This window comes from Anas platyrhynchos, chromosome Z, assembly GCF_047663525.1.
Source record: "Anas platyrhynchos isolate ZD024472 breed Pekin duck chromosome Z, IASCAAS_PekinDuck_T2T, whole genome shotgun sequence".
NCBI classification, from domain to species: Eukaryota; Metazoa; Chordata; class Aves; order Anseriformes; family Anatidae; genus Anas; species Anas platyrhynchos.
The window spans coordinates 25,235,001-25,248,703 of record NC_092621.1 but is presented as its reverse complement, the minus strand read 5'-3'; the positions used below and the strand labels follow the sequence as shown (position 1 = coordinate 25,248,703).

Genomic DNA, 13,703 nt, shown 5'->3' with positions numbered 1-13,703 from the left:
TCCTCCTGCTGAAGGACACGTGTCTGAACCGGAGCCATCTGCCTCAATTTGCGCAACATCTTCAGCCACAAAAGGACCCAGTTAGCCCTGACAACAGCGCACAATGCAGAAAAATAAAACTGCTGGGCTGACAGCACGCTGTCGGCTATTCAAGAGCAAACCAACTGGTCAGTGTCTCATGTCTGACAATTAGCACGGGCCTCGCAAAGCGCCTGCCCGGGCCCTTAGGGATCTGTTTAATTACCATCAACATAAAGGAGGGAGTTTATCAGGAGATACTCAAAAAACTTCACTCCAGACTTAATTAAAATATTAGCCACTTAAGCAGGAAGCAGGTTCTCTTTAAACGAGATGTAATTTCTGCCTTTTTTTCTTTTTAAACTAAGCATATCAAAATCTCATAACACATTATACTAATTAAGGAAACATGGGGCACTTCTCTAATGTCACCCATCACAGGTCAATCTATTTCTTTTGTCCGGATTATAGATACATTCAAAGACCTCTCTCTTTAATAGGAGATTCTGAAACGACATCACTGCTATAAAAATTAACTACTTAGCTAGTTATATCAATGATTTTGTCTACTTGCACTGCAATGTAAAAGATCACTATTTCTCTTGTTGATTTTGACAGGGGGATAATTATATAAACAATAGTCTTATTAGTCACTTTATTTACTTAACAGTTGTGTCTTGGGACAACACAGAAGCAGATTATGTCTAAGTATGCACATAAAAAGGTTGGTAGTTGGCACTCCTGCTGTGTTTCATAGCCTTGAGGCTTGATTTTACCCTCTTTTATTAAAACCTGAAAGTGATACGAAGTCAGTGTTCTGTGAAACCCAGGGAAGCCCAAAGCACCAGAGATGAGTTTTGTGCAGATATTTTCACAAGTCTATTTGCCAAATCTGATAGGTGATCAATATTGCTTTTCCATACCTCTAAAAAGAACAAATAATTAATGTGAGTTTTTATGTCCCTTGAAAAGCATAAAGGGTCTGATATTTGGCTAATTCTACACAAAGTGTTAGTACTCATAACTAGCATTGGCTAATTGGTTTGTATCAGTGGTCAGCGATCTGGAGTCACTTAGGGAAAAAAAAATGGAACAGAACGAGACAACTTCTGTTCACCATTGAAAAGGGTGTACAGAAGAACCATGACAGAATATGTTTACCACTGCTGTTGAACTTTGGAAACTGAAATCTGTTCCTTAAAATGAGGAAGAAGTTTCTAAAAACAGTTATAACACAAACTGCTTTATTCAATTGTTGAAACTGAACACAGTTATTAACAGATGAATCTGTTGACTTCTGGTGACAAGACTTGATCAGTAAAACTGATTTGCTAGTTATTTAAATGTTTTAAAAATGCTGTCATTGAGTAATTTGAGTAGTATCTGATTTTTAGACGATGTACACATTAATGCATCATATATGTTTGCTGTTATTATGAGCCTATGTAAATTTTACAGTACATGTATTCTCCTCTAAATAGTTAAACCAGAAAGCCATTAAAAATCTTTCAGCAGCAAAAATTAATCACTCTCTATAGTAGGTATTTATTCTTTGTGAGAATCTGTGGAACAGCTTTTATGTTTCCCATGAGGTCAGTAATTATTTTCACTTTTTCTGAAAGTTGATACTGTCTTAAAAGTAGGACTTTGAATCCAAATATTTGAAAAGAAGATATTATAAACAATCAGACTTCATAGTCTTACTCAAACCTGGGAACTGCATCGTCAAACATTCAAATCTAACTTATAAATTGGTTGCTATTAAGTCCAAAATAGAGAATTTGTTCCTTGGGCAACTTGTGGCATAAAACATTATAGTATCAGCTTGGTTCTGTTGCAACAAAGAATGAAGCATTGAGTATGAAAAAACAAACAAACAAAAAACAACCAAACAAGCTAAATGAGAGAACCATTCAGAAAACAGGAACAAATATTTTCTAATAGTTTTAAGATGGCTGTTTCAGTTATAGTGCAGTTATTTGCTAGATTTCTTTATAATATTACTTCTGAAACTGCTTTTGCGTCATTAAAAATATCCAGAAAGATTTGCAGGTGTTAACATTTTCCACACTAAAAAAAAATCAAGACAGAGTAGAAACATGAGACTGTGAGATATATTTGCATATTCTAAGTTTTTTCAAATATATATTTTTAAGAAGAACACTAAATATTCTGAGGCTATGTGACCTGGAAAAAGAGAGGAGGAGTTCACAAATTTACAGAAATATAGTATCTGTAAGTAGGTAAGAAAATATGTATTAAGAATCAAATTCTAAATCAGCATCAGTAAAGCACTGGCATATTTTTAGAAAGCCATTCAGTCTTTCAATAGTTAAAAATCAAATACATTCTTGGTCATGAAATATGATTTTTTAATGGCTGTCATGTAAAAATACCTTATTTGTTGTTAGTTTGAATTCCTAATAAAGGGGAAAAAAAACAGACTATCAGGTATTACAATGTGACAGCATTTGGCAAACGCTGGCTTTGTAGTAATTACTGACCTAACTACAGACTAGCAGTTATTTTCCTTTTATTTGTAGGCAGAAGATAGCTGCAATATGCAGGAATGGCACTTTTATTTGAAAGGATTTTGAAAATTCCAAGCCAGAGAATAGAGTAACAAAGTAACTCACTCTGAAAATATGTTTTTAAAAATTCAACATTTTAAAAAGTGAATTTACAGTTCAACGCTATCGGGACATTTGTTTACAGCAGAGCAGGGCTTGTGACACATAATTCAATGGCACTAAAACACATGCTCTCTCTTGTCGGGCACTCTTCTTCATCTTTGATTCTTCCATTTAAGCTAAATTTTCTTCTTTTTCAGTTCTATTGCTTACCAGAAACAGTGACAATGGCATACAGAAGCTAAAACTTTTTTTTTTTTTTTTAAATCTTGCACATTAAGCCTTCAATTACTGCCTGCTGAAGCAGACAGAATCCTATTAGTAAGAAAGACGATCACAAGATACAATGCCCTGCCCTAGCTGTAGACAAATGATTAGTCCAAAGTTCACAAATGTGTAATCAAGTTATGCAATGAATATATTCAAAGGATAAAAATACGACTGTGAATTAATCTCCAATTTGTAAATAGAAGAATGAACAACTATGAAGTACATTCCAGTGTATCACATGAAAAAAGAAAAGTCGTTTCAGTACTCTGAATATTTACCTCACTCTGACAAAGTCTCCCTATAATTTTGACTCTGTAATGAGTACTTAATCTCAAAATTGTGTATATTACTAATTATGTGTCCTGGTTCTATGAATAAGCCTTAGAACATGAAAAAAGAAAGTATTTGGAATAGCATTAATATGAATTCATTCTGACTTGCGGATACAGTAAGCATAATGAAACAAAGCAGAAACATTAAAAAAAAAAAAAGAGAGAAAAGAAACACCTTTTTCTTAACCTAGTGAATTTAACCTCTCAGAAAAAAACTTTTTTAACACTGACTGGTTATTAGACATGGAAATTAATTAATATTTGTATTAAAAATCATATAAAGATACTTTGAGATGTTTTCTTTTTCAAGACCATTTCAATCTATTTTAACATTTTTCTTAAGATAAATTGTTCAAAATACCTAATTCATTACTACAATTTAGCTTATTTTCAATATTAACAATTTTGAGGTTTAATGAAATTGCAAAATTGTACAAATAAGTTCAATTCAAGTATGTATTAAAAAAAATAAATTAAAATTTAATTTCTAAAGTAGATTTTGAGTTTGTCTTCAGTTATCAGTGAGCAGTTGCACTGTATTCCGAACAAAAATGCATGAATGCAAATGAGTCCTCAGAACTTACTGTCCAGTACACAGCAGTGCTCCGCATGTTCAAAAAGATGCTGCAAGAACTTACCTTCACAAAAATTTCCTTTAAGTTCAAAAGCTTCAGCATTATTATACGGAGGTACTTATATCTCCTTCCCAAAACTTCAATAAGCTAAAAACTTGAATCATATTTGCTCCTCACCTAGAAAACTATAATTGTGATACCTGATTTTTTTGTTTTCTCATCTATTCTGTTTGCTTTATTTTTCTTAAATAATCATGAGTTTAATATGGTAAGTATTAGAATTAAATCCAGTCCCTCTTTAAAACAGGCTATAAATTTTCATTTGCAAAAAATTTATTTAATTCCAAGAAAGTACTTCACCTTACAGAGATACATTAAAATATTAAACCTGCTCAGAGATTTTTCAAATCAAATATATACTCTTCTTCAGCTAGTTTAAGTGTTAAATGTTTTTTGTTTAACCAACTGACTCAGAAGGTTCCTGTTTGTTGCTCAGAGAAAATGCTGCACATATTTTTCACTTTACAGCATTCTGATACAAAAGCAGTGCTGTCCTCTAGTGGACAGCAGACAAGCAAGGCTATAACCATCTATTTCGATTAACCTTGTATCCAAAATAACTCACTCATATAATTTTAATATTAAGCTCAAATTTGATTTCTTAAAGTTATTTTTAAATCTTGCAATCCCCATGCAAGCTCCTTAGATATAGTAAAATATTTTAAATATTAAATGCCTTTAAATATTAAATGATGGTGCTGTAAAAAGACATTCTCTTGATCAAGTATCTTGTACCAGTTAATCAGCATCTTCATATGCTAATAATACATGAAAATAGTATTAGTACATGCAGAGCCCATTTGTAAGCAGTGAGGAAATTCCAGATTTTGGGACATTAGGATTTGATTGAGAAATATATAATAGAAACTACTGAATGAGTATTTAAAACTTCGAGTTTTCTTTTTATTTGGAATAAAAATATTTACCAAACAATAGTGACTAATAGAAAAAGTTTCAGCACAGGCTGACAAAAAAAAAAAAGGTAAATGGTTAGTTAGCCTACCTGGGTCACTAAGAGACCCAACATTTATTTGTTTATTTTAAATCTAGGATTCTACAATAAAGTAAGAAAATGTTAGGAGCTTTCAGCTCCTGGCAAAAAGGAGGGCTAAAATACCAGTGGACAGGCACATACCATTCCACCTAGAATTCTGTCACCTGCAGGTAAAGGCTAATAGAGAAACTCTTTTGCTTTGGGCATTTAGCCTTTAATTAATTCTTACTAGAGAAATTAGGAAGCAAAATCAAGGCTGCATGTCTGTTACAAGTTTATTTACTTGGCTACCCATTGTAGCTCTCTTGAAGAGTAAAAAAAGACGACTGGCCCAACAGCTAAAAAACCATGGAAGCAGAACAGTCCACATAACTGCTTCAAAGGAGCTACTGCCAGAGGTAGATTTCACTTCATTTGTGCTCTCAGACAAGCCAATTACTTAGTAAAAAATCTTAGAAAAAATTTTCTGTGTGCACACAGAGCAGAAAAGGTCTTTAAAAAAGACTTACTGGATTTATACGACGTATTTGTCAACTACTGAGACCACATTTCTCTCCATATGGAGATCCAAATATATATACACAGTAGCTGAGAAATACTGAGATTGCTTATATGTTATAAATATATGATGTATTATATAAATTTTAAACATGTAATCTCATTATACCGAGTGTTAATTGGAGATAGTATATAAATGATAAACAATTTATACATGTAATTCTCATTAATTTCTATGCTATGTTCATACTTCAATAAATGTGTGACTGTCCTTCCTTTCTGACATGTTGGAAATGGCTACAGTTTTTAGTTATGGTAAGCTGATGGGGCCTGATCACCAGCTTTCTGTGACCTCTTCCAATTTAGTATAAACTGGAAGATGACATACACAAAGCTTTTCCAAGCGAACTCCTTCAAAGCAGGAGTTTGTTCAATACATACGTACCTACATACATGCACAGTCACACACCTTTTCTCCCCAAATTAAGTGCTGTTGGATTAAAGAGATGTGGGGAGGATAACATTACTAAGCATGCCATTCTCTGATAATCAAAATTGTCTGTAAACAAAACCCTCTTTCCTTTGAGAATCAGTCTGCCAATATAACATAAATGGGACATGACAGGTTGCAAAATGATAAAAAGGGGTGAATTCCATCAGACTGTCAGGCTGATGCATGGGGTGGGGAATAAAGGCTACTGCAAAACAAGTGTTGATCCTTGGGTTTCTTCTTCTTCTTTTTTTTTTTATTAATTTTTTTTTAAAGCATTTCATGCAAGTTTCGATACTGTGTCTAGTTGCTTTTATGTTCTTCAGGTTTTTGATGCCTATCCACTGCAATGTGCTCTCACTGTCATGTTACATGATTTCCACAGCATGTTTTTGATTTAGCTAAAATAATGCAAGCCTCCAGAAGACAGGTAGAAAACATTTAACATCCTGTTAAATACTTACTTATCCACAAAACGACATAAGTTATGAGTATGTTGAATGATGTATTACACAAAACAAGCTCTGAACAAACTGATGTATCTGTATGGAGAAGTCAAATGTCATTAACAATTACAGATACCTGAAGCAGCGTAGTCATTGCATGCAATGCTGTACTTCAGCTAGCTAGACCTGCCCCAGCAATGAGCAGAAGTACCATTTTTTTGGCTTTTTGTTTACAAGCTACCTTGTTTGCTGTTAACTCAGGTGCCTATGACACATCCTAAGAGACAGATAACATCCTCCATCTGAAAGTTCTGGTGATCCATCAAAAGAAAACACTGTTTTGAGAATGACTACTTTAATGGAGTGTATTACACTCACTATTGCAAAAATTGAAAACGGCTGCCCACAAGCAGATTAAGGCTTCAGTGTGGAAAAGAACAAAACCGAGTCTTGATTTTCTCCAGAAACTCACATTGCCCCATGTTGGATTGTTGAAATTAGAGACTTGACTATCTCAGATTATATGACTGAAGGTAATGCTGTCATGTTTCCTATAAGTGCTGGCCAGTGGTTAAGGCCATGACTGGCTGAATAGAGGTAAGTAGATTAGAGTATGATCACTTTTTAACCCAACTATTTACTGTTTCCTAATTGTTGATTCCCTCCAAAATCCAACAACAGCACCAGACTAGTTTAATGGATTATTAAACTTGTTGAGGTTAAATAAAATCTGTTCTTCATATCCATTCTGATGGGTTCAGACTTCTGTCTCACTGACTGATTAGGCAGTGTGCAAGCAAACTCTTAAAGAATGAAAACTGTGTAAAAGATGCTCTACATTTTATCATTTTGCAGAGCCATGGTCACTGAGGGAAATAATATTACTTTATTCATACTGTTTAAAAAATGCTTCAGAGAGTGAAAGGTGGAGAGGTAATTCAAGAATACCCTAATTACCATCCCTTTAAACATATATTCTGACATCAATAGAATCACACAAGCATAAACCAAAGTGGAAGAGTAAAGAAGTAAATCCAGTTTGTGATCCCACCTCTGAAAGGATGTTTCTGGTAAATGCTAATGCTAACGACTCCAAAGTTTTTGTGTGATATTTTGGAGGCAGTGGAAACATTATCTGTATTTCCATTATTTCCTTTCTAAGTCAAATTACCATGAGATATCTTTCACTCATCTAGAAGCCTTTATGTAAGACTGTATTTTGACACTTTCAAGAGAGTCATAAGACCATTCAAATCCTTCTTATAACAAGTAAAGTTTGCAACTCATTTTCTCAAACATTGTCTGTTGCCTTCTGCTATATTCAAATTGAAGAAAATGAGAATTACCTATTCTGGTGAGAGGTTATGGAGCTGAAAATAAAGAAAGAAGAAAGAGACACAGCTTCTAGAATATTCATCTCAGAGCAAGTAAGCAACAGATTTTGAAAATAACACTAGCATTAAGGATGTTTCTGGATAAATAAAGCTCATGTTGGTTGAAAAAAATACTGAAAATCTTGAGTTCAGTAGAGTCTTTGTCTTATCACATTTTGAAATAGAAGAGAACATTCTGGAATTTATATTTTATATATAAAGCAATGAGTACTATTGCACAACTAGAGACAGGGAATTGAAGGGATGATTCAAAGACCAATCAACTTTGAGAGAATAAATACCCTCTATTTTGTATCCTCTTGTCTTGAAGATGCAAAAATTCCTGTTAGACAGCAGATATATTTCAACTTAAATGTACTTGTTGGTCCTTAAATGTGGCTATTTGGACTGATTTCTCTGTAGGAAAAAACATACTTTTCTTTCAATGTCTTTGCTTGTAGATACTCCAGTGGTGTCCACAGACATGGTATTAATTGCAAGGCAGAAGCCAGGGACTTTTCCTAATTCTTTTTAAAATTATTTGGTCAACATCTATATGCTCTTCAACCTGTTTACACCCTTCATCTCTTAAAATATTTTCTTAGAACCCAGAAAGGGCTCTAAGATTTCTGCAACAATCAGCCTTGTGAAATATTTTAAGAAAAACAATGCACACTGTTTTTGGTGAAGTTTTCAAATTCTGGGAGACTTTGTATTTCCTGCTCTCAAAAAAAAATGTCTTTAAATTAATTTCACGTTTTTGCTTTTAGTAGAGGTCTTACAACTGAAATAGTACTTCCCCTTGACAACAAAAGCAAGAGAGGTCAATACACAAGATAGTCAAATCCTGTGAAGAGCATAAACATGTACTTTATGCAGCCTTGCAAGGCAGAGAGACCAAATAGCTTGTATAAAGGTACCTAATTTTAGGTGCAGATTACTATACTTAAGCAAGTAAAATAGCAAAGCAAATTTATTTTGCAAAAATATGAGTACAAATCTGCAGATTTGTGTTCTGATATTTATTGTGTTTAGATTTTTTTTTTCAGGTATCACTTAAAATAAATAAAACAGGTCAGAAAATAAAGTCTAAAATATAATCAACTGTATCATCTGGCATTTTGTTCTATACTTACTACCAGTTTAATTAGTATTTCATGTAATTATAAAAAATCAGCAACCATATGTTAAAAAGAGCAAAAATGCATGTAAAAAGTGTTGCTATACTGTGATATGGACTGACATATAGCTGATATATTTGACAAGTTTACATTTACTTCATTTTTCACTGGTGATTGCATGCTATTCCATTGATATTTGTTGCAAGTATTTGTTTTCAGACCTTCAGAGTAGTTGCCTTAGTGATTTTATGTGGTGCAAAATGCAGTCCTAAATAGGGTTATCAATTTAAAAAGAAGTAATTTGGTCCCACCAACATGACAACATCTTCGTCATGAGTGCAAATATGCTCAGACTGAAAAAAAAAACACAAGTAACATGTGCCTGTTCATACTCATTAGATAAGCTTGTATTCTACTATACTATTGCATTTTGAACGAGTATATTTCATTACCAGATAATATATATTTCTTGCCATTAGCAGTCATTAAGTAATACTCTAGTTGGGAATGACCAACCGAGAGGTTAACGCAATTCAGACTGCAAAGTGCAGAACAACAATGTCTGTTTAAAAATAGTACTGCTTTTCCCGTGTACTAAGCACTTCCAAGAAGTTGAACTCAACTAGTCTTCACAGAATGGCATGATGAGCTGAAACAAGTTATTGTATATAATTTTTTTTCTTCCCAAATACCACTTGCAATAAAACAAACAGGAAAAATCACAATACTATTGAAGAAGAAAAAAAATAGTTCATGATATTTTCATCAAATTAATTTCTCCTTTGTCAAGGTAAAAGCTGAATCTTTATTTTACCATCTTGAAATGGTGCATGTTTTATTTAAATAAAACATCCTGAACTTCTTACTTCCACAATATTTTGCAAGAATAGATTCAATTTTTGTTAACTGCAATGACAGAGTTGATTTAACCCAAATATATATCTATACATCTTATAGGTACGTATAAAAATATTTTAGTTATTTGTTTTAGAGATTTTAAAGTATTCATTAACTATGAATAATAATACCTATAAAAAATAATCTATCTCAAATTTTCATTTATCTAAGTCTGGGATTCTTTAATCATAACAGCAGCATTTAAAAGACGACCACGCAGGTTCATCACAGTATCAATTAGTTAATGTTGCCATTCCTGTTCTCAGGAAAAAAAAAAAAAAGAAAAAAAAAAAGAAAACGAAAACTACATAGTATCTGTGAACTCCACAGCAAAGTAAATGATGGACTGTTTTCTAAATACCCCTTACTTCTGGGAAGTTCTGGTAAAGTTCTGGTTATGTTGTTACAACTCGTCTTCTTTTCCTGCTGGACATTATAAACACAAACCTTTCTGCAACTACTATGGCAAAAAAAAAACCACTTTCAGCCCCGATTTCAAGATGCTCTAAAGTGTTCTGAATACTTTACTTCAGCCCTAACAGAACATGCCTTCAACCACTGTCTCTGAAGGAGCATACTCAACAGCAAGTACATATTCAATTTAGTTACTGTTGGTTATAGACTCTCTTTCATGAAAAACTTCCTCCTTTTTAAGAAGTGCAAGAGAAAGTAAGATCAAATTAGAAACTTGTGGACAAACAGTGTGGCTGAGTTAGGAACTAAGCTATTATTTTAGGTAGCCTTTTTGAGACTCGATCACAAAACAATCCATCCCTATGTACTAAGTCTCTTGTGATGGATATGGTAAAGGTGAAGAACACCTACATAACATAGACACTTTAGTCTCTCTTGATTGACACTCTCACCTAGTCTTTGAATTGATGTTGAGAACGCAGGCTGTATAGATCCCTCAGGGACGCAACAAATGAGGACTCTTTCACGGAGGAGCAGGTGTCAATAGTGACAATCATTTCAGTGCAATCGCACTAGCTGTACCGTGTTTTTATGGTGAAACAGAATTTTATCATTGACCATATCAAATGCATAGGAAAATCCAGCTGGGTTAATGTTAATGCAATGCAATACGAATGCCCAGTGATGCAAAAAAGACTAAATCCAAAGAAGAGAAATAACCAGGTTATTAGTCCTATGTAGGTTACATGACTCTCACCATTCCAAAGAGCCATCTCAGTCAGCAAAATTTCAAAGAAAAAGATTGTTTTTTGCTTTAAGAGGAGATGCTTTGCTTTTACTTAAACAGCAAAATTTGGGAGGCAAAGTTAACAGCTTCCAGTAATGTGTTGCTCTTGTTATATGTCTACTCAGTTTTCCATACACAGCACTTTTTCTGTTTGCTCTTGTAACAAGTGAGAAGCCATACAGATTCATTAGACAAAGTATTTTCAGTCAAACACATTAAAATCTGTGATTAACCAATAGCCATATCTATTTAGCTTACGTTCTGTACCACAGCTTTTGGATGGAATGGATTGATCTACAAGTAAAATCAGAAATTAGACAGGTCCAATGGCTTTCTTGGCTGATGAAAATTACTGGTTTTCCTTGCACATATACAGGAAGGAGAAGAAAATATTCAATGTAATGTTCAGCCTGCATTTTAAAAGATCTTCATCTAATTAAAAATAAGATAATCATGTCCTAGGTGTACATAGCTGGATACCATAGATTAAAAAAAATAAATAAATGAAATAAATGTGGAAAAAACAAGCTTCTTATCACAGATGATAAATCCAGATAAAGACTTATTTTCAGAAATAGAAACAAAAGTCAGAAAAACATGTAGATGCTCCTTAAAGTACATTGTTTTAAAAAGACTATCTTTTCTCTTTGAAACAAAAGTAGGAAACAGAGAATACCCCAAACTGTGTCCAGTAAGGTCTAGATATTTGATGTACTATACATATACAAATAAAGAACAAAAAATACTCTGGTTAATAATACCTAGTCAGGATTCTATGTCACAGTCCAAGATGCATATCTTATCTGTTAAAGATGTAGATAATAAAATTTTCTCTAATATTATAAAAATGTTGATGAATTTAAAACCAACTGAAATTCATATTAAAAGATGAACCCCCTATAAATGACATGCATTCTTACCTGTGTATGTTGTCTTGACCAGAAGGGACTACACCCAGGTTTGCTGCCTTCACTACTTTCTCAATTATTACAAGACTAGTAGAGTTCTGTGGAGCAACAGCTATGGTAGCAGATGTCTCATTCATTCCTGTCAGCATCCCTGAAACATTAAGTATTTCATTATAAATTCTTTTTATTTGTTTGCTTATTATGCTTAAAACCAAAATAAGAGATTTCTCAACATGAAAAAAAAGCACCTTCATTACAAGTTAAATCATACATTGAGAAACAATTTTATAAGAAATTACATAATTACATCAGCTTAATATATTATTTTCAAGGCCCTGTTACTAGAAATAAATTACTAATAACTGGACAATGATATGTGTGATACTAATGCAATTGTGAAATCAGGATGGTTGTTCTTAAAAAGAATAACCTAAAAGAAGAATGTAAACACAGAAATGAAATATAAAGTAAGATAGATTTGGAAATTCCAGTTTATGTAAGATCATATACAAAGATACTTTCTAATCTTTCAATCATAAAACCATAGTACTTAATTGTAATTTGAAATCCAATTGCTAGAAGTAAACTTGAAATTCAGATAGTCATCAGATCAATTTAGTTCCTGAGGACAAAGTCATCACATTAGAAACTGGGAAATTCAGTTAGTATCCATCTCTTTAAAATGTCATGATAAACTTTTTGGTTAAAATAATTTGAATATCAGTATAAAATAGAACAGAAATATCGAGATTATATCTGAACACATGACAAAAAAAAAAGAGTAAAGAAAATGTTCAAGGTCATTTTAACAAACACAACAAAACAAAACACAAACCACTTTTCTCTCCTATCAAAATCCATTGTTTAGAAGAATAATTTGCAGGACACTTATGCTGATTAAAACCCAACAGTAACTACATCTTAGCATTGTGTGTGTATTTTTACATTATGAGCAGAAACTGAAAACACAAACAATGGAACACAGTACTTTTGGCAGAAATATGAAGCATGTGAAATCCACAATAACATTAATAATGAAAACAATACAAAACTCTCAAAAGCCTAATATTTTAGGGCTGCACATGCAGTTCTAACCCGTAGCAAACAACATGAAGATGCTGAGTAGAGCAATTAAAAAAATAAATCCAACATTTTAATGCACCAGAATGTGCATTAGCTGCTGTCAGAAAATAAGAAATATCAAAGTAAAAATAGAACGGCTTATGAGTAAATAATGGGATATTTTTGAACATGATCTGCACTTGAAGAGAACAAAAATAAGCACGCAACTTCTATAAAAATCAGTTTTATCTTGGGAATAGTACATTCTGTTTCAAATTGTTTAACTTCACTATTAGGCAAAAGCTTTAAAAACTACATACGCAGACTAAAACTGCTTTTAAGCAAAGCATGGGGACTGACATAACACTGCTGAGAGATGTGTGTACTCATTTAGGATTTAAACCTTCTCCATTAAGCTCTATTGAAGAGCAAATGCTGAATAAATGAATGCAACTATGTTTATGTTAAAAGCCTGTTTCCCGCAGCATGTAATTAAAGGAAATGTTGTACAAAGCCAGTACTTTTGTCAAGCTCCTGTAAATGGAAAGATGGATAGCACTCAGAGAAGTGAATGCATTGCTTCATATTTAACCTTAACACTCTTGTCATTAATGGTTTGTCTAACTTGTTCTATAAAAGACAAGGTACTGCTCCATTGAAGTAAAATTAAAAAAATCAACTAAACCATGCTTTTCAGAACAGAAGATTCATTATCGTCGACTAATGTATTGGCATAAAGCAAAGTAACATCCTATCAAGTAAGGCACACATTCAATCTGCCTTTCCACCCCCCTTTATTTTTAACTCATGCTGTTTTATTGTTATAGG

At 33.0% G+C, this 13,703-nt stretch overlaps 1 protein-coding gene across 3 annotated transcripts in view; it reads right to left on the bottom strand.

Annotated features, from left to right (window-relative positions):
- Window positions 1–13,703, bottom strand: part of AP3B1 (adaptor related protein complex 3 subunit beta 1) — a 160,676-nt gene that overhangs the window by 1,834 nt on the left and 145,139 nt on the right. For all 3 annotated transcript variants that reach the window (XM_038170319.2, XM_038170320.2, XM_038170322.2), the window contains one exon: window positions 11,826–11,964. In XM_038170319.2, coding sequence (XP_038026247.2) covers window positions 11,826–11,964 — 139 coding nt within the window. The remainder of the gene's footprint in view (window positions 1–11,825; window positions 11,965–13,703) is intronic.